Raw genomic sequence first — 27696 nt, 5'->3', positions numbered from 1 at the left:
CGATGTTTTGTGCAGAGAGACCGAAAAGGTGGTGTGGTGTGTGTGTGGGATTTTGTTGAGAAGTCGAGGGGGAATCCCTAGAAAACTGAAGTAAAATGGCAAGCAACTCAAGTGAATCTAATGAAGAAAATCACCATAGCATTCAGCTATCAGTAAGGTCGAAGATTGACCACAAACCTATACACCCAGAAGGCACCAAACGGGTTAGTAACAGCTGTGTTTGTGTAGGATCAGGTTGAGGTCCAGCAGGAGGCTGGCCCGTACCGGCTAGGCTAGAGAGCGAGATCGACTAGAGAGGGAGCTAGGCCTAGCCTAACAATAACGTAGCCTATAACCCTAGCCTACTAGACATAGCTAGCATACTTAGGCCTAGTCTAGTATTATTGACTTACTACCTAAATATAGGACTAGACCTAGGTAGGTACATTATTATGATGGTGAATGTTTTTAATTGGGATTGGGTTTTCAAGTTTAAAGTTAGGCCTAGGCCTAGCCTAGGATGAAGGGCAAGCAAGTAAGTAAGTACTTTGTGCAGTAAAGTAGTGGTACAGATATCCAGAGAATCACTGCAGAGTTTGATGTGACAATGTGGTTGATGTCTGTTCTGTTACAGGAAGTAAAAATGAAGAAAGGAAAGTGTCACCTGCCAGCCCCACAATGTAATAATTCTGAGTTTAATATTAATTTATTTATATTCTCCAGCTTACAGTTTGAATTTTGATTTTATTTTTTATGTTACAATGATGTAGGCTAAGTTGTATGTATGAGTGAGTATGCACTACATTTACATCACACGACATTCAAATGAAATAATGCTGCAGCGCCTATAATTAAAATACTGCTGCCTAAAACTAGAGAAAGGGATTTATATTTAGTTCAAATATTGAATATTTTCCGAATTGTTTTTTTCCCGACATTTTATTTTCCAATAAATTATTCAAATTTAGTTTAAATATTAATAAAAAAGACGTCGGCCTGATGAATGATTTCACAACTACATATTTTAGTCATTTCCTTTTTTTAAACCATAATTGAAAAATCAGACAATGTGGGAAAATTAGAACAATCAACGCTTGTTCACACAATGACCTTTATAGTATAGAGTACTTTAACCAAATATGGATGCTTATCATTCATGCAAGTTTATGTTTTCATATATTTAAATATAGAATGGTAATACAGATAGCGTTATCAGCTGGAGCACTTTATTCTACACAAGTGTCATTGTTGTTACAAAGTTCATAAACTATAACATTGAATCTTGTTTAATGCGATATATATTGAATTAACATTTTTTATTGTGTAAAAAGTGTATTAATTAATAACATTTTATATTCAGTCAGTTAAAAACTATGGTTACTATAATTTTACTGGATTTACATTATTTTTCTTCTTAAAAAATACTTTTATAATTTGTTAGTGAAGTTTGATTGATTTTCAGATTTGTAGTATGTCGCCCTCTATTTTATTTTCCTACTGCCATTATTTTTTTAAAGTTTTTGATTGATGAGTCTGCCTCCCTCTTTAGTTTTGATTTATTATATAGATGATATATAAACCCTACATCACTCTATCATTATCAGTCAGCATTGAATTATTTCTTATAATTTGTCATTGATTAAATTAATTCATTAGTTATGTAATTATACAATTTTTAAAATGGAGTACTTGGCATTCCAACCTGAATGGGTTGTAATTAGCTATTTTCCTTAAATACCATTTTTCTTTAGTAATCAATATATACAGTGACAAAAAAGATATTTAATGACAAGTTTAATTATAGCAATGTCTTCTTTATTCATCATTAGCTTAGCTTGAATGTAACCATTCTCTTTCTTAGATTTTTATCTATCCATACTTCACTTGGATGATATATTATTCATTTCTATAAATAGCATCTTGGATTATGTCATCCATTGTAGTTTAGATGATACCATTTTGAGATTGGACACAACCATTCCTTAATATAATAATACTATTTTACCTTCCTAACTGTCATAAGGTCATCCTTTTCACTAATTGCATTTCAGCATAGTTATTAGCTATACTGTAGGTTGAGCTATACATGATATTGAATTTTTAACACTGCCTCCCAGCTGTTGTTGTTTATATTACCTTCATCAGCGTTGAAATCTTTCATACTCAACATGTTTCCTTCGCATGAGCTTTGAAAATATTCTGCTTGGACATTTTAATAGGCAATAACAATAGATGGTTAAATAATTAGTATTATGGGGGATTACAATGATGTTAGTAATATTCAGGTAATATACATTTTTTTTATATAAATTTATAATTTTTATAATTTCTTCAGATTTTCCAAAAATGTTGAATTATTAGATTTTACATCATCAAAGAAGATTAAAATGTTTTAATTTGTACGCAATATTGTTATTTACAATATACTTTTGCAGGACAGGATACCGTACGGTATGATACAGTAGAGTAGAGTGTCCCAAAGCTCCATATAATAATTATTTGTATTTTTGGATTTTAATCGGTCGGAGACTTAAAGTGACAAAATGTATCAATTAAAAAGATTAAGCAACCGTAGATATCATTCGGCAATCTTTAATAAACATGCACGTCAATCTCGTTTCTTCACGACCTTTATCTTGACCTTATAGAAACATTGAAATAATTTGATGTTACAGTACTTACAGTATTAACCTATAATCATTAGGAAATTAAATGTTTTTTAGCCCTAACTGATTCATTTATATAATAATAGGTCTATTTGTAATGTGTGTTTATGATCATTTTTGTATGTGAATATGATTGTTCACATTGTTCTTTTCAAACATTAAATTGATTGATATCTAGAGTATTAGTTATACCTGCTACCACTTTTATGGATTATGCCTGGACTTTGTCAAGTCTTATTGGTTTCAAACATGCAAGATTTAAATCAGATATTGACAAAAAGGTAGGACATTATAGAGAATTGTTCCACGGATTCGCATTGTTTTTTTCATTGTTTCTATTAAAAGGCCTGTCTGAAAACTTTCAATGAAGGTATGATATAGTAGGTCCCTCCCGAGCAAGGGAACAATTTAACGCTGTGGCCAACCACTATTCAGTAGAACACCTCGTTTAGTTGGGACACCTATAGGTGAAACCCCTATTATTATTAAGGGGATACTTTTTGACATGAACAAGAAGAAATATAGGTTTTAACACGCACACTCATATTCAGCGGAGACTTTTTTAGGTCCTCTTAATAGAGTTCTACTGTATTAACGAGACACTCCATTGGGTCCTGAATGTATCCCCTTAATAAATAATAGAGGTTCCTACTACAGTATCTGCAAAAAAATAAAATATTCCATTCTTTCCCGATTCAATATTAAGGATTTGATATGAAATAGATGTTAATGCCCTGAAAACCCACGCATCACACAATAATGATGAAGAGCTTTTGTAAACAACATGATCAGTTGGATATACTGTAATTGTACTCGGGTGGGCAGTTCATATCGCTTCTAGTAGTAACTATTAATTTGGTATCATCATTAAAATGTCATTATTTTTGGTAAAACATTTGATTCTTTCTGTTTGTTCAATAACATATTGAACTCATCTTTTAAAGCGGAAGAATGTGACATATTGAAAGGCGTCTGATGTATTTCTAATACTGAGAAAGAAGAGGAGAGAGAGACAGTGATTAATCTTACCAAAACATTGTTATTCAAATACTGTAGTTTAATAATAACACGGTTATGTGCAAACTTATTTATTTTAACTAAAGTTGAAGTACGACCATTTATTAGCAACCACTAGATAGACTTTTTCATTGGTACTTTCTATGAGTGGATTATAGTTGTAAACAGAAATGAACCCAGTACGGCTTTGGGAAATTACCTTATTGTACTTTCAATTTGCTACGACCTAAACATATTGTCTGGTCTTTGTCTTAAGGCCAATTTACACAGATGACCGGTAACGGTAATACAAATATAGATCTATGTTATTCCTTATGACCATTTACACAAAGCGCGGAGCAGACACAGGTGGTTTACACCAAGCATCTATACAGATTCTATGTGGGACAAGCTACGCGATTTACCGCTTTGTTGATCCATCAAAACTGTAGAGAAATTGAATAAGGATGCACATCCAATGTCCTAGGTTTTTGGATGTTGCAAATCGAAAGCTCTGTTAATTACTTTCTTATTGAACTCCCAAGAATATACACATACTGAGTGTTCAGTACATTTTATATCCTTCATTCTACTACTTACCATATTTCTTTCAAGTAGTGTTATATTAAATGAATAAATCTCCTTTTCCACACACAGCTGAAGTTGACGATAAAAACGAGTTGAATCTGAATTATTCAGTTCTTGTAATTTTCTTTCCTGGATTTGAAAATGACACGTATGATAAATAAATAAGTAAAATTTGCAACAGTAATTTAATTATCGACAGTTAGACTTAAAACTTAAAGGTCAATATAGTTACTCACTCACTAATTGTTTACTTGCTATGGATTTGTTTTCAATATACTAGCCCACATGTTATTTTGCTGGGCCAACTTTATGAAGCTTAAAACAATATTATAGGTACAGTTGGGGCCCTCATATGACACCTAAATGAGGAGCCAGTTATTGTTATATCTGAATAAATATGTCATGTGAAGCGCTTAGAAGCATTGTTCAATAAAGCGCTATATAAAAATGAATATTATTATTATTATGTGGTATGGGAAACCCGGAAACCGTACCAATTCCATAATTTTATGAACATCTCTTATTAAAGTATAAAATCTGGGCATGAATCCATGTTGTTAATTCGTATTCCCAATTGTACGTGTACTAATATGAATAAAGACAGTTATCAATATCATATTAACCTGAATGACTAGCAGATGTCAGCCTCAGGGTTATTGTTGCCTTCAATCCTTCATCAATTTATTGAAATGAGAAAGCTTTTATCTATGTTACATTAAATTCCCAATTTATGTGAACTCTTTGTGACCTAATCATATATTTTTATAAAAACTGAAGGTCGTATTGTTTACATTATCACACATACTGTAGCAAAATACTCCCAATCATCTTTCCTCATGAGTCTACTACAGTAATTACGCTAGCCCCATTCTAGGATGTCATAATATGCATTAGTTGTAGTCTAATGACCTTGTATTTCCAACAGACTGGTTCCTTAGCCACGGTTCCTTAGCCATGTGGTCTTTAGGCTAGCCAATACAAAGGTGCATGCACTATATATCTTTTGTCTTTGTGTTTCAAGCATAAGTGGTACTGTTGGTGCTGACATACAAACAGCTGATTGCTCACGTTGTTTCATGTCGATAGTCATTTGAAATTTTGAACATGAGCACACTAGGAAGAAATCCATGTGTAGTCTTGAATTCTGGATAAATAATTAATTACCTGTACCTATTGGATGTATTGTAAATTATAATTAAAGTGCCATTTTGGTTGATTAATTTGAATTTGTTTTATGCTGATGGAGCCAGTTAACAAAATTGTAAGTGTTTTGATAAAATGTTAGTAATTATGGTTGTAAAATGTAACTTTGTAGTTACAATGAATACTGTAGTATTATAAAATATGCAGTATATGGATAACATGTTTTGAACGATTCGGCCGGTTTCAGTATATATATGGTATATATACAGCATATTTTATTATTGTAGCAAAGACGGTGCTCGTAAGAAATAGCATATTGAAAATTTCTTTCACTTCAATCGTTTGTGGTTTTCAATAAGGAAATTGATCTGTACTGGATTTTATTGTATTTTGGTGTTTTTGTGGTAATTATGAATAAGTAACTAAAAACTCTCTTTGAAAAAGGCTTTTTGTTAGTCCTTGTCCTTTGTTTATATAAATTTTAAATTAAAGAAGGGAATTTACCCAGAACCCTGAAATTAAACTTTTTCTTAATAATATTGTATGTATATCTCTGTCTACACTATTAAAGTATAGTTTGACAAAAAGAAGTGTGATGTGTCCAAATATGGTAGTGATATGACATCATCATGTCCATATATGGGCACATCACATTTTGTTGTCGCATAAAGTTTGATAGTTTAGATAGAGCTAAGAATTGTTTTACTTGTTCTTCTATTCACTTTCATTTTATAATTGTCAAATACAATTTATGTTGTAAGGTACAAGTTTGATTATTATTGATTGAATAATGGCTAGCATGAATTATTGCCATAATGCTTTTACAACACTAGGCCTTCAGGGTGTCTTTCGTCGTTTGTAATATAAATTAATTGAAATTATGGAATATTCTTTAGTTTTTTGAATTGATAATTGCTAGCAAAAATGTATTATAGATTTTAATTACTTTCAGTAGGATTTCAGATAAGACTTACATTCATTTATCAATTTCGCATTAATTTTATTATCATACTTAATCATAGTACTTGTACTAATACTAAATAGTGACAAATTAGTGTGATTAGTTAGTTTAATTTGTTCGTATTTAAAACATGCCCTATAGTAATGACACTCAACAGAATAGTATAACATAAACAGTAATTGTTTATTTATAAATAATAATTATAAATTGTATTCATCTGTATACAGTATCTCTTTCTCATTAAAAAAAATAATTTACGAATAAAGATCATTTGTTAAAAAGTGTGTCAGCAGTATATATTGCAATTTGAAGAGTGTCAATCAATTTGATATTTTATTTTAAAATCTTGTTTAAGGACTATACCCCGCACGCGCATGCGCAAGAAAACATTGTTGTTACCGTGTTAGCCAAAAGAATAGGGGTGTGCTTTAGGGTTGGCTTTGGTGTTAAACTCTATATTGTGTTTTTTTCATTGCACAGACAAGTGAAAGTGTCCCCTTAAAGGGTCTTTCACACCTGTTCCGGCACGGTTCCGGTCCGGCGCCGGAAAATCCAATCGAACGTCAATGTTTCGTTTCACGCGGCTACGCGCATATCGATTGGTGCATAGCCGCGTGAAAACGAAACATTGATGTTCGATTCGCCGGACCGGAACCGTGCCGGAACAGGTGTGAAAGACCCTTAATAGTGGTATCCTTTGAACATGGTTGTCAAATAGGAGGAGTTGTACAGTAGAACAATGTCATATGCAAAATGACCAAACTAACTTTATTCAACCTTGGTTGTCAATGATATTGACAGCCTCATATGTGACTCAGTTCATCATAATATCCATATAAAAAAAAATAAATATTTAATTTTCTATAATGAAATGAATCGCAAACCCAATTTGTAATGGATTTTTGTAATCCATTAGAATATTGTATTCTACTCACGTTAGTATATCAACATAGACAATTTAAGATAATAAATATTTGATGGGTAGTTGATTGTCTGTTTAATGAGTTAGAGACCTTTTTGAAAGAAAGAATTATTTTTTGTTCAATGGGCTGGATATCAAAATGTGTTTTCACTAGTTTAACATACAGTAGCTCTATACCATATTGCTACGCATTTAAATTATCAAATGTTATAACCTAAAATGCAATACAAAGTTATGTTTTCAACTACGATGAAAATGTTGCCAGTGTACAACAAGTAGTAGTATATACAGGTAGTGCACTGAAGCCTCCTACAATAGTAGTACTGTTCAAAGCACATGCAAAGCATTTTCATAATTTAAACCATTTCTTTCATATTATTTTTCCCAAGGTCTTAACATATTTTTTGTATAAATGTTTGTTTTTTTTATTTGCGTAATAAGTTGTTTAAATTCTCCTTCTGGTTTGTCTCTGTCGTCGTCTGTTTTCACTTTCTTGTTGACTTCCCTCGTACATCCTGCCGCAAGATCTGTTAATTCATCAACGTCCCTCAGAACTGGATATTTCCAGATATGTTTATTTTAAATGAAGACAGAGTGTATAATATAAGGTAGCTTATAAAATTAAAAGATTTAAAAAGCAAAATTTAAAAGAATAACATAGTAAGATTGATTACACAACATCAACCACCAGATGACAGTTTTTCGATATTCAAAAGGTCGATGGATAGACTTTTTGGGTTCAATATTTTGGATTGAAATGTAGTTGTTGCAGAAGACACTGATGGTTTGTGAGTACAGCTTTTTGACCATCAGTATTGTAGAGCAATTTTTGGACCATTAGTATTGTAGAGCAGTTTTTTGACCATCAGTATTGTAGAGCAGTTTTTTTGTTCATCAGTATTGTAGAGCAATTTTTTGTCCATCAGTATTGTAGAGCAATTTTTTGTCCATCAGTATTGTACAGCAATTTTTTGACCATCAGTATATTGTAGAGCAGTTTTTTGACCATCAGTATATTGTAGAGCAGTTTTTTGACCATCAGTATATTGTAGAGCAGTTTTTTTACCATCAGTATTGTAGAGCAGTTTTTTCTGTCCATTTGTTTAAATTATTAATCTTAGTTGTTCCATCAATGACCTTCATACCCCCTTCTCGGAAATCGACATTTGTACTTGACAAGTGACCTTTGCCCTCATCGCTTCAATTAAAAGTTATTTACATAAAGATGATCATCCTATCCCTTCAGCTGCTAATCTTGAACTGTAATCTATTTCATCAAAAGTACACTAGCACTGAAAAGATACCCGATATTATGTAATCAACATAGTAGATTAAAACTAGGATGCGATAGTATAGTAATGTCATTGTCATTAGGCCACTTGGTGGATTGTTGCACGCGATGCGATCAAATCGAGCTAAAGTTGTTTACTACTAATCACTATGCTCCAAAACATTGAAAAAATTGATAGAGAACATGGCTCCACCCATTTTTATTGATTTTTTTGATTGGATGTTGTACAATATACGTAGATATGGAAAGCATAACCAACAAATGTGTATTTGTATAAACTGACTTAATAAAAGACGTGAACCTAGGATTGCACTTATCCAATGTACCATGCATATATTTTTGGTTGTTGGTTTTTTAACATATTTATTTAAAAATCTATATTTGAATTAGTTACTAATTATTATTGAGACTACATAAAATTTGAAATAAATATTTATGACAAAAGTTGGTTATTTTGTATACATTAAAGTCCTTCTATGGAATTAAATATCAATAAAACAAACAAAACAAAAACAAAATATTGTAAATTTAAAATTGAATCAAAGTTTAAATACCTTATAATGGACTGTTCTTGTCTATTTCATCAAGGCCATCAAGGAAACGACACAGTTCCCACGTTCTTCCTTAAATCGTCCGATTCTAGATTTCCATTGAAAATATTGATGTACGCTATAGTTTTATTTAAATATTAAGAAAAACAATTATTTAGAATATTTATTTAGCTAATTAGTACATTTTGTGTTGTGTTTTGATAAGTAAAGAAAGTTTGCGGGGGTTCTACGTAGGTGATTCTATGACTCTCACCATGTGAATCACAAGCGAGGCATAGGAAATAGCGATGCCAGCAAAATAATTTACAAATTAAAGTAAGGAAGGTCATATAGCATACCCTGTTAGTTCTGATCACTTCTTGACGAAGACGTCGACGGGGAAGGAGGCTATACGCTAAGGATCCGCGGTATATTTTTAGGTCATTTCCGTGCGATTCTTTCTTAGGGTATTCATCTGCCCTCTTTCCAGTCTTCCTCTTCAGTTTCCTGAAGGACAAATACTTTAAAAAATGATGGATTCGGGTGTGATTTATGAACATGACGAGGCTGTTGGTGTAATTCAAAAACATTCGCACAACGGTAGCAACTCGGCTAACGGAAGGTCTGAGGAAGATACAACGGATAAAGTGAGTAGTGAAAACTTGCGGCAGTAAAAAAGTGCTGACAATATTCAGCTATCCTTAAGCAAATAAGAAGAGTTTATTAATGTGGGCTAATTCATCTAGAAATTTTATATTTTGTCTGAAATTAATATTATTTAAAGAAAGTCCAAGGAAGAGACTAGAAAAAATGAGTAGTGAAAGTACATAGTATACGTTTTATAGTCTAATCCTTAAAAACAATTAGTGAATTTCCATTTAGGGAACACTTTTTTTTCTAACCTAGAGTGAACTTATCCAGTTAATGTGTCTTGGCCACAAATAGAATTTTTTTGAGGATTTTTGTTCTTGAATTAGAGGTATCGTAAATGTAACATGGTCGTTAATTTTGATGAAAATTGTACATTAATACATAACAACAAACATCAATAAAACTGTATTGATTTTACAATAGGAAAATGTAATGTTGAATGAGAATTTTGAAACATTTTGTACAGCTGTGTGTATAGTTAATTTGATAGCTATGATCAATTTAATGTCACAATACCTTATACAGAATTAGTAAATATTGCCAATAGTTGTTGGCAATTGTGAATAATAGCAACGGATGTTACCTAGTGAGATGACATAGCAATAAATATAATATAATATATCCCGTTTTCTTACACATGGGCACCACTTCTACTATCTTTCTAACAAAATGATAATGTGGATATTATAAGGTGCTCTACACAAATCAATATGCAAGTTATATAAAAGTTATAATCAAAAGTATGCAGAAGACTGAGTATCATCATTTATTTGAGTTTCCTAAAGCTCTGTCCACACTATCCAAACTAGTTTGACAAAGAAAGTGTGACGTTCTCAAATATGGTAGTGATATGCTTAATGGTAATATGACATCATCACGTCCATATATGGGCACATCATACAAGTGTAATACTGATAGTGTAGACAGAGCTTAATACGTGAACAAAGTGAGAGGTTTATTTTATTGAATGTTGGCTATTATTTGACCGTACAGTATGTACCAAACAAATAACATATTTCATAAATTGAGTTATCATGTGCAATATTGGTTATATTTCCTGTTCTAATAAAGTTAATTAGTTAAAATAATTCAATAACGCAAAAAAACGCGACCTCATTTTTATTTACAATGATATAGATAAGCAAGGTCGTGTTGATGGCCTATTACCATCTGGTTGAAAGCCAAACTCTGGTCCACATGATGCTTGCCAATATCTCGTTTTCTTCTCATTTATGCGTAGTAGTATCACTACTTTTTGCCAATATACACACAGCGTGTTCTGTACTTTTATAGTTGGTATTTGGCTGAGTATTTGATGTGATTATTAATTGTTCTATCCTATTTATCGCCCAAAGTTAGTGTGTTAACTTAAAACTGAATAGATCATTCTTGAAAACTATGCAAAATTTAAGAGTGGGCATATGCATCAAATTTGTACAGTATTATTATTATATAATGTAACAGTTTCAAACTCATCATATATTATTGAACCATGTCTTAATTCTGAATTAAAACATTCTCTATCTAATATAACTGATCCCGCGGGTCTAATTTGATAGTTCAAAATGTTATACTTAAAAAAATCATTTTAAAACAACTACAGTAGAGAAGATATACTCTGTGGCTTGAACTATGTTTGATAATGTTGAGATTTAAGGGTCTTTCACACCTGTTAGCAAATCAAATCGAACTTCAATGTTTCGTTTCTATTGGCCACATGAAGCGTTGTGAAAACAAAACTGGAACCGTGCCGGAATAGGTGTGAAAGACCCTTTAAACAGGAGAAAGTGATGATGGAGTGATATAGAATTTGAAGGTATAACATTAGTACAATTATAAAAATAGTTGAAAAAATGTAGATGAAAATATACATTGCAGAGTTGAGTTTTAATAAGTTCACTTTATTTTCAGTAAACAATACTATAAAATTAATATAGACCACAATTCTACAATTTGGGATATGTTCCATCACTTCTATTATTAATATAAGATCATAATGATTAACCTATATCCGCAACAATAAACTTCTTGATATCTTATGGAAATATAAGCTGGGTTTTTGTTAGTCATCTTGTTATTGATCCACAATAGTGTCCTCAGAGGATTCATGTGGGTTCACACAGAACAAGTTCACAATCCTGATACACAACTCATATATTTACCTAAGTGTGGACACAAGTGCATGTCAGCATTTGTATACATTAAAACATATAGTATGTATGTAACAGTAACACTGTCCTCTAAACACATGGTATGTGTGTAACAGTAACACTGTCCTCTAAACACATGGTATGTGTGTAACAGTAACACTGTCCTCTAAACACATGGTATGTGTGTAACAGTAACACTGTCCTCTAAACACATGGTATGTGTGTAACAGTAACACTGTCCTCTAAACACATGGTATGTGTGTAACAGTAACACTGTCCTCTAAACACATGGTATTTGTGTAACAGTAACACTGTCCTCTAAACACATGGAATTCTATTTCTGTGTCACTATTTCATCAAATTATTTGTCCAATTAATTAGATAGAATTGAAGAAATTTGTTCAGATCCAGAACTCAAACTCATCCTGAGGGCACTATCTTGTCCGCTTGCTATAGCCATTCCCTATTATTTATTAATGGTTTGTTCTGTGTTGTTACTGTATTATAAAAGTTATTCGGCGTCTTCCCATTTGAATTTCTATAGTGAGGTAAACATTATGACACATGGCTTTCGATCTAATTACGCGCATGTTGATTGTGGAATGAAGCGTAAATAATTCAGCCTTCGGAATATAGATTGTGTATATTGATACCTGAAAGTGAACCAGAAATATAGACTAGTATCTTACATTAAGATATTACTTATGATGCATAGAAAACTAATTACTGTATAAGGAAGATGAGGATGCGTATAGGTGGGGGTCAAGGGTTGAAAATTGTTTTTTAATATTTTCATGCAATTTTTTTAAATTTTTGATCGAGAGATGTAGCTATAGAAGTGTAGTGTCAAAGGTTAGAATAGTACTTTGAGGTTTCTGGGTGTTAAAATTAAGTTGGGTGGAATTAGCTTTGATGGCTGGGTAGAGGACTTTAAAAGTAGGTTCCCACTTTCAAAGAGTATGAATGCTTGCCAACCTTGTCCAATTTAAATTTTGTTCAACTAAAATGTTCAGGTAGTTGATCAGGTGGATATGGTCAAGGTAGACATCGTTGGCGCTCCGGCCAATGGCCTCCATTTTGATAATTTGATCTCAATGCCGACAACAAAAACAATTAGCAATAAACCAGATTTCTCGCTTTTGCACCATGCTTTTCCACCATGCTTTTGCACCATATACTATAATAATAATATTAATAATATTGGAATTAATGTGGATTTTGATTATTTTGTTTACAAATCCAACCATTTGTTATTTATTTTGATGAGTTTTATATTTATAGTACCTTCGGTTGAACTGACGCTAGCAGGATGTTGTATTTCCTATTTTAAAGTGACTCACATACATGTCTTGATGTTCGACGTAGTCTATAAATAGTTTAAAAGAAATGATAAAACATATTACCTAATGGGATCATGTACTTAGGGCCTAAATGCTAAAATAGTCACCCAGTTAACTCAATCAATTTGAATGTAAATTAAATTGATTTAATTGCAGATTACTTTATTTTATATAATTGTTCCATATCCTTTTGCTGTCTTGTTATGTCCCTGTCCATACGTCCTGTATTTTTTTGAATTTTAGTCCGTATTACCTGTGTCTGTAAACATTTCTATCTTCTTGGGCACTGCCTACTTCCTCTTATTGATAACTGTATACTTTTTTATCATCAATTGACTTGTTATATATTTTACTGGAATTTATTATGTTTACCTCATTTTCTTGAAGGAAGAAATAAATGTGAAGTTGAATTGAATTGAATTGAATTGAAATATTAAAATATAAGAAGAGAAAGCAAGCAAGCAAACACAGAAAACATTTAATGGGGACGTCCCCGTAAAACTGTAATCATCCCTTAACAAGTTTTTAAATCCGTCTGAATTTAGTGGGGCGAAGGCAGTGGATGACCCGGATAATTTGCACTGTACACACTGCAGAATTCTATGCAAATGGTAGTTTGTTCATGCAAAAATTCAAATGTTATACGGTGCCGTTCAGTTTTCACGAATGGCTAACTAGTTGAAGATGTTCTAGTTTTCTAAATTTAATACTCAATTTATTAAGATAAGATAAGATAAATCTTTATTATCATGACCACAACAAGGTGAAAATGAAATTTATTACTGTATTAATCAAGTATTTTATTTTGTTAACCCAATAATAATTAGTCTATGATGATAAATACTATAATATGTGTCAACAGTGAGATCGGTATATCCTGTCTCCTGAATGGCTAAACAAATATCCTCAGGACTTGGTTATTAAATACATTAATTTTAATTTCATAGCAATCGTGATTATAGTATTGCAGTGTAAACAGATTTCAAGTGTTTTTCTTAAAATCATTAAGTGGTTATCTTTATAGATTTGTATTTATTGCTGATAAGACTATATTGGCTAAGTAACAAAGAATGTCATAATACCAAACCATTGTTTTTTTTGTTACACCATCCATTTATACCATTATTTACTACAGGAAATGCATAAAACATTGCACAAATTGTCATAAATTGTTGTACCTATTATCTGATTAAATGACACTTTTTTTCACCATATGGTGGAGTACATACCTTTTGACTTACAGCATATCCTTTCAGACATGTGGATTTATTTGGTATCATTAGGCCATATTTTTTGGAATAGCCGATTTTTGTCTAGTGTCCGTAAGATTTTGCATTCAATAATCTAAATGGTATAATCCTAATATTAATATTACATTTTAGCATTTTCTTACATGGATACAGAGTTGTTAAATTTAATCTACAATAGGCATAATTTATATCATAAATGTACTTTTAATAATATGCTGTAATAAATTAGCACCCCTTTTTGTTAAATGATACAGTCTTAAACCACTATAAGATTAGTAAAATCAACGAAGCGTGTAAATTGACCCTTTGGTGAAACCACAGAATTCCTATGCCAGCAGTTTAGTGATGTACTTCTTTGTGCCCTATTCTCTTGCATAAGATGTGTGTACAGTAGGAACAACAATTCTAGTTTGTTGTTATACAGAATTTTCAACTGGTGTTTTTGTGTCGTCGAAGAAACATGTCATCTTATACTAGGGTTTGTAATAATTTTTAGATAAAAACTGTTTTATGTAATAATATTTATAAAAAATCTTTTTTTACATCTTTTTGTATAAAATGTTTTTAATGATACAGTATTAAAATTATACTACAGTAGTAATGTATTGTTAGTTGTCATTTGTGAAATGTACTACTATTGCTTTTAATTGTTTAATTGTTTAGATTGTATTATAATTATTTTCAAATAAGTTTAATAATAATGAATAATATTATGCCTATTGTTTAAAATGAGGTTAGTATAGTGATGATACGTAACAAATGTTCAATTACCTAATAAACAGAGAGAAATTTACCAGATCAGTCAAAAGATAGCATTCGTAATTGATCATTTAATTATTATCGTTCCAAAAATACCGACCGAGATGTAAACTTTGACGTTGGTATAAATAAATATATTTTTACTTTTGTTTTGTAATAAATTATTTCCAAATTATAAGCTATTTTTTTTTTAAATTTACGTGAGAAAAGGTAAAAAAAAATGGTAGTCTTTCTAACCGTAATTTAAAGTATGTTCTTAAGTGGCTTGTTCTGGTGGTTTAGTTGTTAACATGGTTGTTAATTAGCCAACAAAGAGAGAACAGAAAGCCTTTTGTTTTCTTTCAGGCCAGTGGATGCTTGGGTGTTGCAACAAATAGCAACTATTAGAAAACAATCTATTGTTTTTAAATGTGAACAGGATGTTTACTTTTGAATATAGTATTACCACGGACCTATAGACATTTATAGGAAGTGTGGACACACATCAAGGCCATGGATACTCATTTTAAAATTTAAATAAAACATTACAGTTTCTATAATAACACTATTGCTTTTTTTAATTACAGATAGAATTTAAAGATGTATCAACACGTCAACGTAGATCATCGAGGCGTTCTCGTTCGATGTCGCAATCCTCCGCAGACAGCTTTAGCTCAGGAGGATCCTACAGTGACTCGTCCAGTGACGATGAATCGTCTCCGAGGGACAAACCTCAGGTTGGTGGTGCATAATAACATTTCAACAAAATCAATGAAATGATGCCCAAAGTTTAAAGGAAACCTTTTAACTACTTTTGTTATCAAAGTACCAAACTGTTTCTGGCAACCTAAACAAAAATTAGTTCCACATTCTCAAATTTTAATTACAGTACCAGAAATGAAGATACACCAGTCAGAATAATGGCATATGCAGAGTCTATACAGCTATGTATCTTACTCATCATAGACTACCAACACCATTGTTGGTTTGTGTATTTCATTAAAAAGTTGCTTAACTTTTTAACCCCATGAAATAAAATTATTATAACAGGGTTCATCTTTTATCCACAAAAGGCCTATTTACCATTACTTTCTCTAGTTTAAAAAGGACAGGGACATTTAGCTGCCTGGCTTTTAGGCCTAAGTAAAAATAAGCTTGTTTTTTTGTTAGTTTTTGTGTTTTACAATCAGACAAATTATATTTAATTATTCATTTCCTCGGCGAAGTATTAGGTTTTAATCTTGCGTGTTCAACAGTCATCACTTGACATAACTTAATGCGATCAACCTTTACAACGTAATGTTGTTAAGATCGTCGAGAGTTAAGATCGTTGAATTTCATTGAATGTTTTATTTTAGAAATGTCCAATCTTCATATTTGAGTATATTTTATGCTTGATTGCACCTCACAATAGGCTTGTTAATTCATGCGTATATTGTAACAACTTTATATGCATGTAATTTAAATTTTAGATTTTTATTTTTCTGCAAATTGTTATCATTCATTAATATGCATAATCGTCATATTTATTTTCATCAGATATGACTATATTTCAGCTTTAGTTGATGGAAGATTAAAAATTGTTTTATTAAAAATACAATATACAATGTTTTTTAACATATAATTTGGGAACTTTTGATTTGCGAGGACCGATGACCTACCTAGCTCAGATCAATCGATGTGTCATCATTCTTGCCTCGACCTAGAAACCATCAAACCTTTGTCAATGTGAGAAGGGAACAAACACACATCCTAATATTTTCGCGTGCGTACAATAAACCAACATGACAATTGACATAGTTTGGTCAGGTCGTCATTCATCACAAATCTTAAATACACTACTATCACACATTAAAAAAGTATTATTTTATTATTTTCAGAAAAATAGCAAAGGATTTTCAGACTTTTGTGTGAAGAACATAAGCCAGGCCAGCTTTGGTCGCAGAGAAATTGAAATTGCCGAACAAGGTACAATAGTCAAGATTATTTGTTATAAAGTAACTTTGCAAAGTAATACTGCAATGGGCTGGCTCTATAAATATTTTTGCTTAAGTCAAGATAGTTAAGAAGTGTTTAAGTGAAAAACTGAAGCTTTTTTTATGATACATTACCAGTGGCATGCTTTTAATTTTAACCCATAAAAAAACACAGTATAAAAAACCTAAATAAATAGTCTGGTAATGTCCCATTTGTTTAAAGCTCTTTCTACACTAACAAATGTGATGTGCCCAAATATGGTAGTGATATGACATCATCATGCACATATATGGGCACATCACATAAAGTTTGACAGTGTAGGCTGTGCTTAACATCCCCCTTTATATCATCCTCATGTTATTCTCTATATCCTCTTATTTGTTTTTACTTATAATAGTAAATATGGTTAATTTCAGAAATGCCTGGCTTGATGTTATTAAGAAAAAGAGCTGAAGCAGACAAACCATTAAAAGGAGCCAAAATTATTGGATGTACACATATTACTGCCCAAGCTGCTGTAAGTAAAAAAGGAAACATTGTCAGAAACGTACTAATGCAGTTACTGCAGTAATGCTTTCTCAATGGTTACTTATTTAAACTGGAGTAATGTGTATCATATAACAAGTAAACCCAAAATAGAAAGAGGATAGAAAGAATATATTTCTACTATTCTAATATAAAACCATAAAACACCTAAAACTTCACAATTTGAAATATATCTTAATCTCTGTCTACACTATCAAACTAGTAGTGATATGACATCTTTGTGTCCATATATGGGCACATCACATTTTCTTGTCACATAAGGTTTGATAGTGTAGACAGAGATTTACATACTATAGCACAAAACAACAGTTATAATTAAACAGCAAAGAAGAATAGACAATATAGTACTGCACCCTAATCTTACCCCTCTCACACCCTCTGGAATAGTCAATATAGTACTGCAGTGTGTAATATTTTAACTGCACCCTAATCTTACCCCTCTCACACCCTCTGTTTTCCCAGGCACCATTAATTAGTCAGCCTTCGTAATTCGCTTTGAATTTATTTCATATTTTTACACTCAATGTATAATTAACAATATTTTTATTATTAATAACAATTTTTAGTATAAATTTACTATTTTTGATTACCTGAACCACTAAGACTATGCTTTAATGGTATATAAAAGGATTAATGAAATGAATTAGAGATTATCTCAAGGAGATTATAGATAATCAGGAGGATTAAGAGACTATAATAGGCTTTTGTTGTATATGATACAGGATTCAAACACCTGGGGTATAAACACATCCTCAATTTTAAATTGATTTTCAAGCAAAGCTAAGCTATACAATAAAAATTCAATTATTTTATAATATTAATAGAAATGTTAATTCTTCAGGAATTTGACATTTAACTTATAATTAAATGGATTTGTGCAATTATAAGGTTATAAAATAAAATTGATGGCATATAATATTAATAATCGTTGATGGCTACCAGCAGTGAAATCTCATTAAATGAAAACTTACGTATTATGATAGATTATTATTGAAAGTCGGCAATAATAGATATTCACTAATCATCAGCACTTAATGAGCTGACGTCATACATATCACTCAAGACGGTATGTCAATATGCAACCTTTGTCTGACAAGCAACGGAAAATTAGCTGAGAAATCTTGTACTATAAAGGGGAAACCCCTTAAGGTAGCCAATTTCAGAAGTGAATGCACATTGAATAAACTATTTACTATGTGTAGATAGTAACTTAATGTATAATAATGTAACAATTAAATTTAACATTATTAACATCTTTGTCAATACATGACCTATTACCTATTAAGACAATGGAGAATTTATTTTGAAATTATACTGTACGGTGAAATCCCATTACAAATGACTGCTTAATGAACTGGCCTGTTGGAAACATGCTGCTAAAACAACAATTGAAAATTACATACAAACAAAAAAAATAAACAATTTTAAAAGCAATGTACCCATTAGTGCCACTTCAAAAATAATAAACTTCTAAGAAAATCCAATGGTAACCGAAATCATGTTTATTTTTTCAGGTGTTAATAGAAACGCTATCAGCATTAGGAGCTAATGTAAGATGGTGTGCATGCAACATCTTCTCAACTCAGAATGAGGTCGCAGCAGCTCTGGCCGAAGCTGGATATTCCATTTTCTCTTGGAGGGGTGAAACAGAAGATGATTTTTGGTGGTGTATTGAGAAATGTATAATAGCTGATGGATGGCAACCAAATATGGTAAGTAATTTAGTTAATATAGACAAACTAAAAAGGGATTTTTGATTTAAACTTTTTTTAAATTGGATCTTCATGATTCTTTTTTTAGATTCTTGACGATGGTGGTGATGCTACTCACGTGATGCTTAAGAAGTGTCCAGAAACCTTTAAGTTGATCAAGGGCATTGTAGAGGAGTCTGTGACTGGTGTACACAGGTTGTATCAGCTCTCAAAATCTGGAAAACTAAGCGTACCTGCCATGAATGTTAACGATTCTGTCACAAAGGTAATGCCCCAATAATTTTTGTATTACTTACCTGGATACAACATACTATACCCTATTAAACAATGGAACAGTCCGCAAGTATATGGAACAGACCATAAGTAATCGTGAATATTTGATATGCTGTGTTTTTATCAATAGATAAAATGGCAATGAATTTGAATTGTTCGTGACTTGAGATGCTGTCTGGTAGTGATATTAGCGACCGTCCATTTTCACGTTGCACCATGCTATTGAACCTAACAGTCAATCTGTGAATGTTTCTGAGCGTTTTGACTTGACAGCTCTGTATAGTCGCGTGCCGCAACACACATCTACTCATCTACTAGTTGTTTCATTGAATTTTTGTTTTTTTAGGTGAAATTTGACAACCTCTACAGTTGTCGAGAATCAATTCTGGATGCTCTAAAGCGCACCACAGATGTGATGTTTGGAGGCAAACAGGTGGTAGTCTGTGGATATGGCGAGGTCGGAAAAGGATGTTGTGCTGCCCTCAAGGGCCTTGGTGCTATCGTTTACGTGTCAGAAATTGATCCTATCTGTGCCCTACAAGGATGGTAAGATGATGCTTATCTACAATACTTTTATTTTATTTTATTTATTTTATTTTATATATTTAGGCAAATTGCCAAGGATAACCATAAGCAAATTCAATCACTATCCTTCTTAAAGGTAGCAATCCATTCACGAGACAAACATATACACACAATGCTCTACATAAACAAAGTCTTTATTACAAGTCTTTGGGAGTGGAGTTGTAAATTGTCATTAGAAAAAATCCTGACATATGACAGGACTTGAACCCAAGACCCTTGGATTGGCAGCCAAGCATCATAACCACCAGGCCGCAACTCCACTTGCGTGAGCACTCATATTTCAGCTTAAAGTGATGGAGAATGGGGCTGTGAAAATGGTTCCACTACATCTTCTTTTTTCTGGTTATCTTAAGATATTTTGATGGACTGTTTTAGTGTGTCAAGCGCTTAGAAACCATTATTATTATAATATTAGATACAGAAACGTAACTTTTCTATGACTTAGAATAAAACAAAATGACTGATCAATCAAATTAAAGATAATTTATTAAAAAATCTAGTGTACAATCTTGTTTATTTCATTATATAATATTTTGTATTTCAGTATGGATGGATTTAAAGTTGTTAAACTTGAAGATGTTGTCCGAATAGTGGATGTAGTTATTACATGTACAGGTAAGAATAGTGGATGTAGTTATTACATGTACAGGTAAGAATCACTTACCAGTGATATTCTGAACTGGACCTTTACCTAATATTCATAATCATCATTGCTAGCCATTGCAAATTTTAATGCAAAAGATAGAACATCAAATTAAGCTCAGCCTTTCATTTCACTATCTTTAGGCCTATCCTGGATCCGTCACTGGTTGTCATCCTCAAAATATTCCATTTGCTTGCGTAATTTCATGACCCAATCTCACTTTACGTCTTCTGTGGTGTCTCACATAGCTTCTTAGTTCATTTGGAAATTAAATTGTCAAATCCTAATAAAATGATAATAGGATTAAGGAGTTTGTCCAATTTCTTCAGTGGTTTTTTATTTGTATTGATTCTTTTATTTAATTATTTAGTTAATCTTTCATCATAACATAATCGAAACTTTAATTATAATTTGTTTGTTTTGTTATTCATATAGGTAACAAAAATGTTGTTTGTCGCCAGCATTTGGACCGTCTAAAGAATGGATGTATTGTGTGCAATATGGGCCACTCAAATACAGAGATTGATGTGGTAAGTACAAAGAGTTTCTGCAGTAAATTTTCTTTTTCTGCAGTAATGCATATGTTTCTATTTTTAGTGTACATATTATATCATACATATCAACTGTTAGGTTTGCTATGTACATTTAATACTAATGTATGTTGTGTTGTAATTAAATTACAGGCTAGCCTACGTACACCTGACCTGACATGGGAAAAGGTTCGCTCCCAAGTGGATCATGTCATTTGGCCTGATGGCAAGCGTATTCTACTTCTAGCTCAGGTTAGTGGCAACTGCAAGAAACTATAAAATACATAACAGTACAGATCCTAAACCATTGTTCTTGTTTTGTAGTGTCGTCTAGTAAACCTAGAGTAAGCCTAGCTCTGTTTACACTATCGCATTTCATGTGACAAAAAAATGTGATGTGCCCATATATGGACATGATGTCACATCACTACCATATTTGGAAATATTACTACCATATTTGGGAACATCACACTTTTTTTGTCAAACTAGTTTGATAGTGTAGACAGAGCTTTAGCAATTTGAATGATGGTGCTTGCCATGGTGTTGGTTTTCTTTAATCAATGTTTAAATTGTGCTGGTTTTGTAGGGTCGTCTAGTAAACCTAAGCTGTTCAAGTGTACCTTCTTTTGTTGTGTCCATCACAGCTACAACTCAAGCCTTAGCTCTTATAGAATTATTCAATGCTCCCAAAGGTCGCTATAAGCAAGATGTCTACCTTTTACCAAAGAAATTAGGTAAGAAATCTTACAAATTATTACACTTCACTTAGTCATAATAATGTGATCATCTATGAATAAAATTGTCTATGTATTTTTCTAAAGAAATCATAATAGATTTATTTTTCACAAAAAGTGTAAAGGAACTCTTATGTTGACACGGAACCGAAAGGAACTGTTTCGCAAGAGCGTTTGTTGACTTTTGAACCATAATACTTGCATGGCGACATTCCTAATTCTCTCAACTCCGGACTCAACTGCATGTATGTCGCCATACGATCAGTTGCATGGGGGTTCCGTGTCGACATAAGCCTACCTTAAGACTACAAAAATACCTGCATTTTCATGATGTCAGTTTGGTACGTTTACAGAGTATTACAGCACAACAGTGTTGGTTCTTTATTGGTTGTATTTTTTCTATTTCAGATGAGTATGTTGCTAACCTCCATCTACCAGCCTTTGATGCTCATCTAACTGAACTCTCTGATGATCAAGCCAAATATCTTGGCCTTAATAAAGCTGGACCATTCAAGCCTAACTATTATAGGTAAGTGTTACCACTGCAATGGCTATCAACATACATGCATGCAGCACAGGAAGCAACCATTATTAGAAGGGGGGATATAACCGGCAGGCAATTTTATGTAGGGCAATGACACATATAACAAAATCACAATAAATACCTTTTTTTAAATGAATTATACCAATTTAAATTGTATTTATGTCAATTTATTATCCATAGTTAAGCACTACTAATTTTCTCAATCTGGGCTTTTTCCATAGGAACTGACCTTACTGACCTGTTGCTATGGTAACTTAGTCAGGTGTCAGCCCTCCTAGGATTGTCACGACCATTTATACCCTCCCTTCACATTTTGGACTAGCATGTTTTAAGTTGCCCGTTCATTTTAGTCGTTTACATTGCTTGGCCGGTGTTACTAAATATAAATCCTTAAATTTCATATATTTTGTGTGTTTTTTTATGATATAATTATGGTTCATTTTTGCACATTTTGTTGGTTTTTTGGTTTTAATCATGCATGCTTGTTGTAGGTTTTGAAATGAAATATATATTTTATTTAAACAATTTATAAATGGTGTGTCAAGGTGGGGCTCCTATTTCTGGGTCATACCCTTCAAGAAACTGAACATAGAGTTAGGTGGTTCTAAGATACCATGGTTCCTGACCCCTCCCAATGATCTCTCATTTTACTCAATCAAAGCAACTCATCCCCTGCCCAACTTGACCGTACAACATGTTAAAATTGACGCAGTTAGGCCTAGCAGGCCATTCGTTTGGCCGTTTCAGGGGTGCTTTACCAGCCGTACGACGTAACGTTCGTAACCTCATCGACCATTGGGAACGAGTAAGCTCCTGCAGTAGTGAAGATTTCGATGACTTTTGAGACAAGTTGTGAAATCTGTACATAGGCTCATATTTTGTAATACAGGTAGTAGGCATGTTAGCACGACTCGTTGCATATCAAGTCTGCCTACAAATTAACAAACATACTTTTCACTGCTTGTCGTTATTACCAGCATGCTCTTTATTTTACTATCATTATTTCTCCTTTGCCAACCATCCCTAAATGAAAGCTCGCTATTGGTTTATTTACCTACCTACTAACTGTCAATTTGTTGTTGTCACACTGCTATTGTTTTCATTAGTAACTTGGTTGTATCATTAAATAAAGCTCTGTCTAAACTATCAAAATGTATGCGACAAAAAAATGTGATGTGCCCATATGGACATGATGATGTCATATCACCACCATATTTGGCCACATCACACTTTTTTTGTCAAACTAGTTTTATAGTAGAGACAGAACATTAAGTTCATTTTGTAGTTTACTACTGGGCTATTTTGCTTAAGATTTTTTTGATTGATTTTAATCATTATTTATGCTTTGATATTGCAGTACCAATTTAAAAATTGTTGTACCTCATATACAGTTTACTACTATTACTTAATACCTTGTTTTAATCTCATTCTTATCACAATAAACTATTTCTTTGTCTTTTAATGTTGTATTGTACTAAAATGCATCAATTGTTCAATGAAGCATGGCTGCTGTCTTGGTAAAAGCATTTAAAAAAAATGTTTTTTTTTAATCAATTTGTTGTTCGACATGCTTGCTTTCCAGACCTAGTAGTTTGTTCAAATTCTGATTCTATACCACTACTACCTAAGTCTCATAATTGAGACTTAGTTTAGAAATTTGTATCAGTTTTATCATAGAGATATCTCTATGGTTTTATTGACATGCAGGGGCATTGTTAGGTGTGGTTGCCAGGTGGGGTTGATAGAAGGCATGTCAACACCCACTCTCCTTAACAAAAAAGCTGACGACACCCTTGCTATGTTATAAAAATTTACCTTGCAAAAAAAAAAAATTATTTTTATAACACAAAATTTGAAAAATTCAGTAAAGTTTAGTTAATTATTTTATTATAATGATATGGCCATATTTGGTGTCATGTAAGTTATTTATGATTTCATTGATGATTTTTTTTAATAGAAATTTTAATTGATAATTACCTTTCTTTTATTTTTACAGGTACTAATATAATCAAGATAAAGATTGGAAATTTCAACAAAGCATTTGAAGAGTATGAATTAATAACAAATTTAAATATTTTGAACAATTTTCTGGTGTCAATTTAAGCTGATGTTCTGTTCATTAGCACGAACAATTTAAGATACAGTATGTAAGCAGTTAAAGTGCACTTTGACAATAAAAACCTGAGTAATATTAAGTTATACCATGTTACCATGCCTCAAGTCAGACCTACAACAAACAGTAGGGTAACACTAGTAATGTGACATGTTAAAATGGTATCACAGTAGAATCTTTTTTAAAGGGGGACACCTTCTGGACCCAACAAAGCATCCCCTTAAGAGGGGTTGATTGTATTTCCCTCGCTCGTTTCATGGGAATATGTCCCCTTAATAATGTGTCCTCTTAACAGAGGTGTCCCCTGAATGGGGTGTCCCAAAGGACAGGTTTGCTTACAATAATTTTGTGTATATGAAGTTGTTCATTAATTAATTTGGATTAGAAAATATAACAAAGTTTGCAGGTATTGAAAGGCTGCAAATATTTTATTGCACCAGTAACTCTCTTTCTATGAACAATGAAATTTTCCGACGATTACCAGCCTCAGAAGTTGGAACGTCTGTTAATGTGTATGTGATTCGCTTAAATATTATTAAATTTATTTTGAGCATTTATAAACTTTTTGTTGAACTATTATAAGATTTAAAACTGTGTACATTGTAAATTTCTATATTCATAAATACAAATTATGCTATGATTCAATCAAATATATTAAAGCATAAGCAAAAGTTTTGTTATTAAAATTACTTTATTAGCTGTTGAGCGAATTATTTTAGAGAAGTAAAGGGGCTAAAGATTATAGTAAATAATACATGTGTAGTCCAAATAACAATAACACATTAAATTGTTAATACAGTATCATGCAATTTACACTGTGCTTTAAATATTAGAAATTCCTGCCTAAAATAATATACTCTCTTAAAAATGTTGATACTGGTTACTTTATGTATACAATTGACTGCACCCAGGGAAATGGTTGTGTTATTGTCGCATCTAATAGCACTATTATTCATACTTTACATAGACAGGTGCATGTTTTAATTAACCAGTACATATTTGAATTCTCATGCATATATAAATAGTGCAGGCGCACTGGTATTTACTGTACATCCATGTCTGTTTTAATTATGCAAAAACATTATAATCAGGTGCATGAATATATTATCAATTATGCATAGATAATTAGTGCAGGTGCACTTATGAAACCCGGTATTTACTGTACATCTACATCTGTTTTAATTATGCAAATACATTATAGTCAGGTGCATGAATATATTATTAATTATGCATAGATAATTAGTGCAGGTGCACTGTATATAAAAACAAGAATTGTGCAGGAGCACATGTCGATGCATGATTATTAACTGTTATGTCATATTGCAAATGCAAGTGGTATTGTATTAATTTGCATAATAAATGCAGGTGTACATTTAAATGCAAATTTACAGAACATTTAATATAATATCAAGAAATTTCAACATTACGAATTGTGTTGGTATTTATTGTTATACTGATTTCACAACCATGAATATTACTATTCATATTGCTTTTCTAATTCCATAAGCGGTGTCTGTATTGCAGTAATACATTTTAACATCTACCTCTCAAATCTTATAGTACATTATTATTATTCCTGAATAATCATCATGGCCATGATTTTGTGGCTTACTACAGTACTTTGCTGTCAATGCTGCAGTACTAATTGAAATATTGCTTGTGCGTTTTCTGCAACCCATTTGTCTGGAACCGCTTATTTCAACTAGACTACACATACATTGGTCTGAGCTTTATTTTTAATTGTCCTGTATTGTAATCTGTACTTTATTTGTACTTTTAAAATCTGGTTGAGTTTTTTTAGCCAAATGTTGATTTAAAATCTCTATTCATTTGACTAAACTAAAATATTATTTGCAATGTTTGACAACTGAAGAAGTGTAGCATAATAATGCTGCTACGTATTATCCACCACAGGGGGTCCAAAACATTCTACCGTTTGTACAACCAAGTTTAGGTGATCCATGAATGAGTTGACAGCAACACGAAGCAGCCTAGCTTGGCTTGCAGTAAAAACTCTGAAAAAATAAGAATTATGAATTTTGAATATATGGGAATAATTATTTGACATACACCTATATTTGTGTCACCTGAACTCTGATTGGAACGAATAATTACAATGCAGTTGCATAATAAACATGGTGAATGTGGGCACCTGTTATTATTGTACGATGCACACATAAGCAAGGATAAATTACTTGGCGGACGAGAACATTATCTCAAGCATTAGGATGTGAATATGATTCAATATAAATATCTTCTTACTTACACTGTGAGAACATTATCAGTGTATGCCAACTCCTTTGTGACTTCTCCTTTTCTTGGTTCTTTATCAACATTTAATGATTGGTAAGCAATCTCTGCTTCTCGACTTGTCCCAAAAGGCACACTGATGTTACTTTAGGAGCCAAAAAAAATATATAATCAATGAATAATGCACCTTACTACCCAAATGCTGGCGGGAGAAACACGCCGAAAGCCTGACGGGTTCAACTGGAACTGCACTGGCTGGGCCTAGCTTAGTTAGGCCTAGCCCTACTAGCCATTCTATCGCTCTGCTAATAGCAAGTTAACTACCAGGCAACCTACTAGACAGACCTGAACATTGCAACAGTATTATTAATTGTGATTTACCATTTTAAATTCTCCATTTATCCTTTGTTTTTATGAGAAAAAGAATAACCAAAAAAACCAAAACAGAACATTCCCGTTTCCTTTATTTATAAAACACGCCCTCTATAATATAAACCCTTACCTAATAAATATTCATAATTTAATCTTTAAAATAAAAATTATAGTTTTTGCTGGATTATTCAGTAATAAATTGGTCATTATTA

General features: G+C 32.1%; 2 protein-coding genes across 6 annotated transcripts; one reads left to right on the top strand and one right to left on the bottom strand.

The window, feature by feature from the left end:
- On the top strand, positions 1-26288 carry LOC140058364 (S-adenosylhomocysteine hydrolase-like protein 1). Of its 5 annotated transcripts, none has more exons than XM_072103927.1 (13): positions 1-203; positions 15793-15942; positions 17086-17173; positions 17599-17699; positions 19243-19440; positions 19529-19705; positions 20060-20259; positions 20843-20913; positions 21377-21471; positions 21625-21723; positions 22058-22205; positions 22614-22734; positions 24746-26288. In XM_072103927.1, exons 1-13 carry the CDS (start codon positions 96-98, stop codon positions 24750-24752), a joined length of 1563 nt encoding a protein of 520 aa, XP_071960028.1. In that variant the 5' UTR covers positions 1-95; the 3' UTR covers positions 24753-26288. The 5 variants fall into 5 exon arrangements, with proteins under 5 accessions (XP_071960028.1, XP_071960029.1, XP_071960027.1 ...); XM_072103928.1 differs by lacking the exon at positions 1-203 and adding an exon at positions 3342-5490; XM_072103925.1 differs by lacking the exon at positions 1-203 and adding an exon at positions 9186-9723.
- On the bottom strand, positions 26286-27593 carry LOC140058366 (EKC/KEOPS complex subunit LAGE3-like). The gene is made up of 3 exons (XM_072103934.1): positions 27494-27593; positions 27129-27257; positions 26286-26877 (listed from the first exon to the last, which is right to left on the bottom strand). Exons 1-3 carry the CDS (start codon positions 27508-27510, stop codon positions 26757-26759), a joined length of 267 nt encoding a protein of 88 aa, XP_071960035.1. The 5' UTR covers positions 27511-27593; the 3' UTR covers positions 26286-26756.
- Between the last annotated feature and the right edge of the window lie 103 nt (positions 27594-27696).

The sequence above is a fragment of the Antedon mediterranea genome, chromosome 9 (assembly GCF_964355755.1).
Source record: "Antedon mediterranea chromosome 9, ecAntMedi1.1, whole genome shotgun sequence".
Lineage (NCBI taxonomy): Eukaryota > Metazoa > Echinodermata > Crinoidea > Comatulida > Antedonidae > Antedon > Antedon mediterranea.
This window is presented reverse-complemented; position numbering and strand designations above follow the sequence as displayed.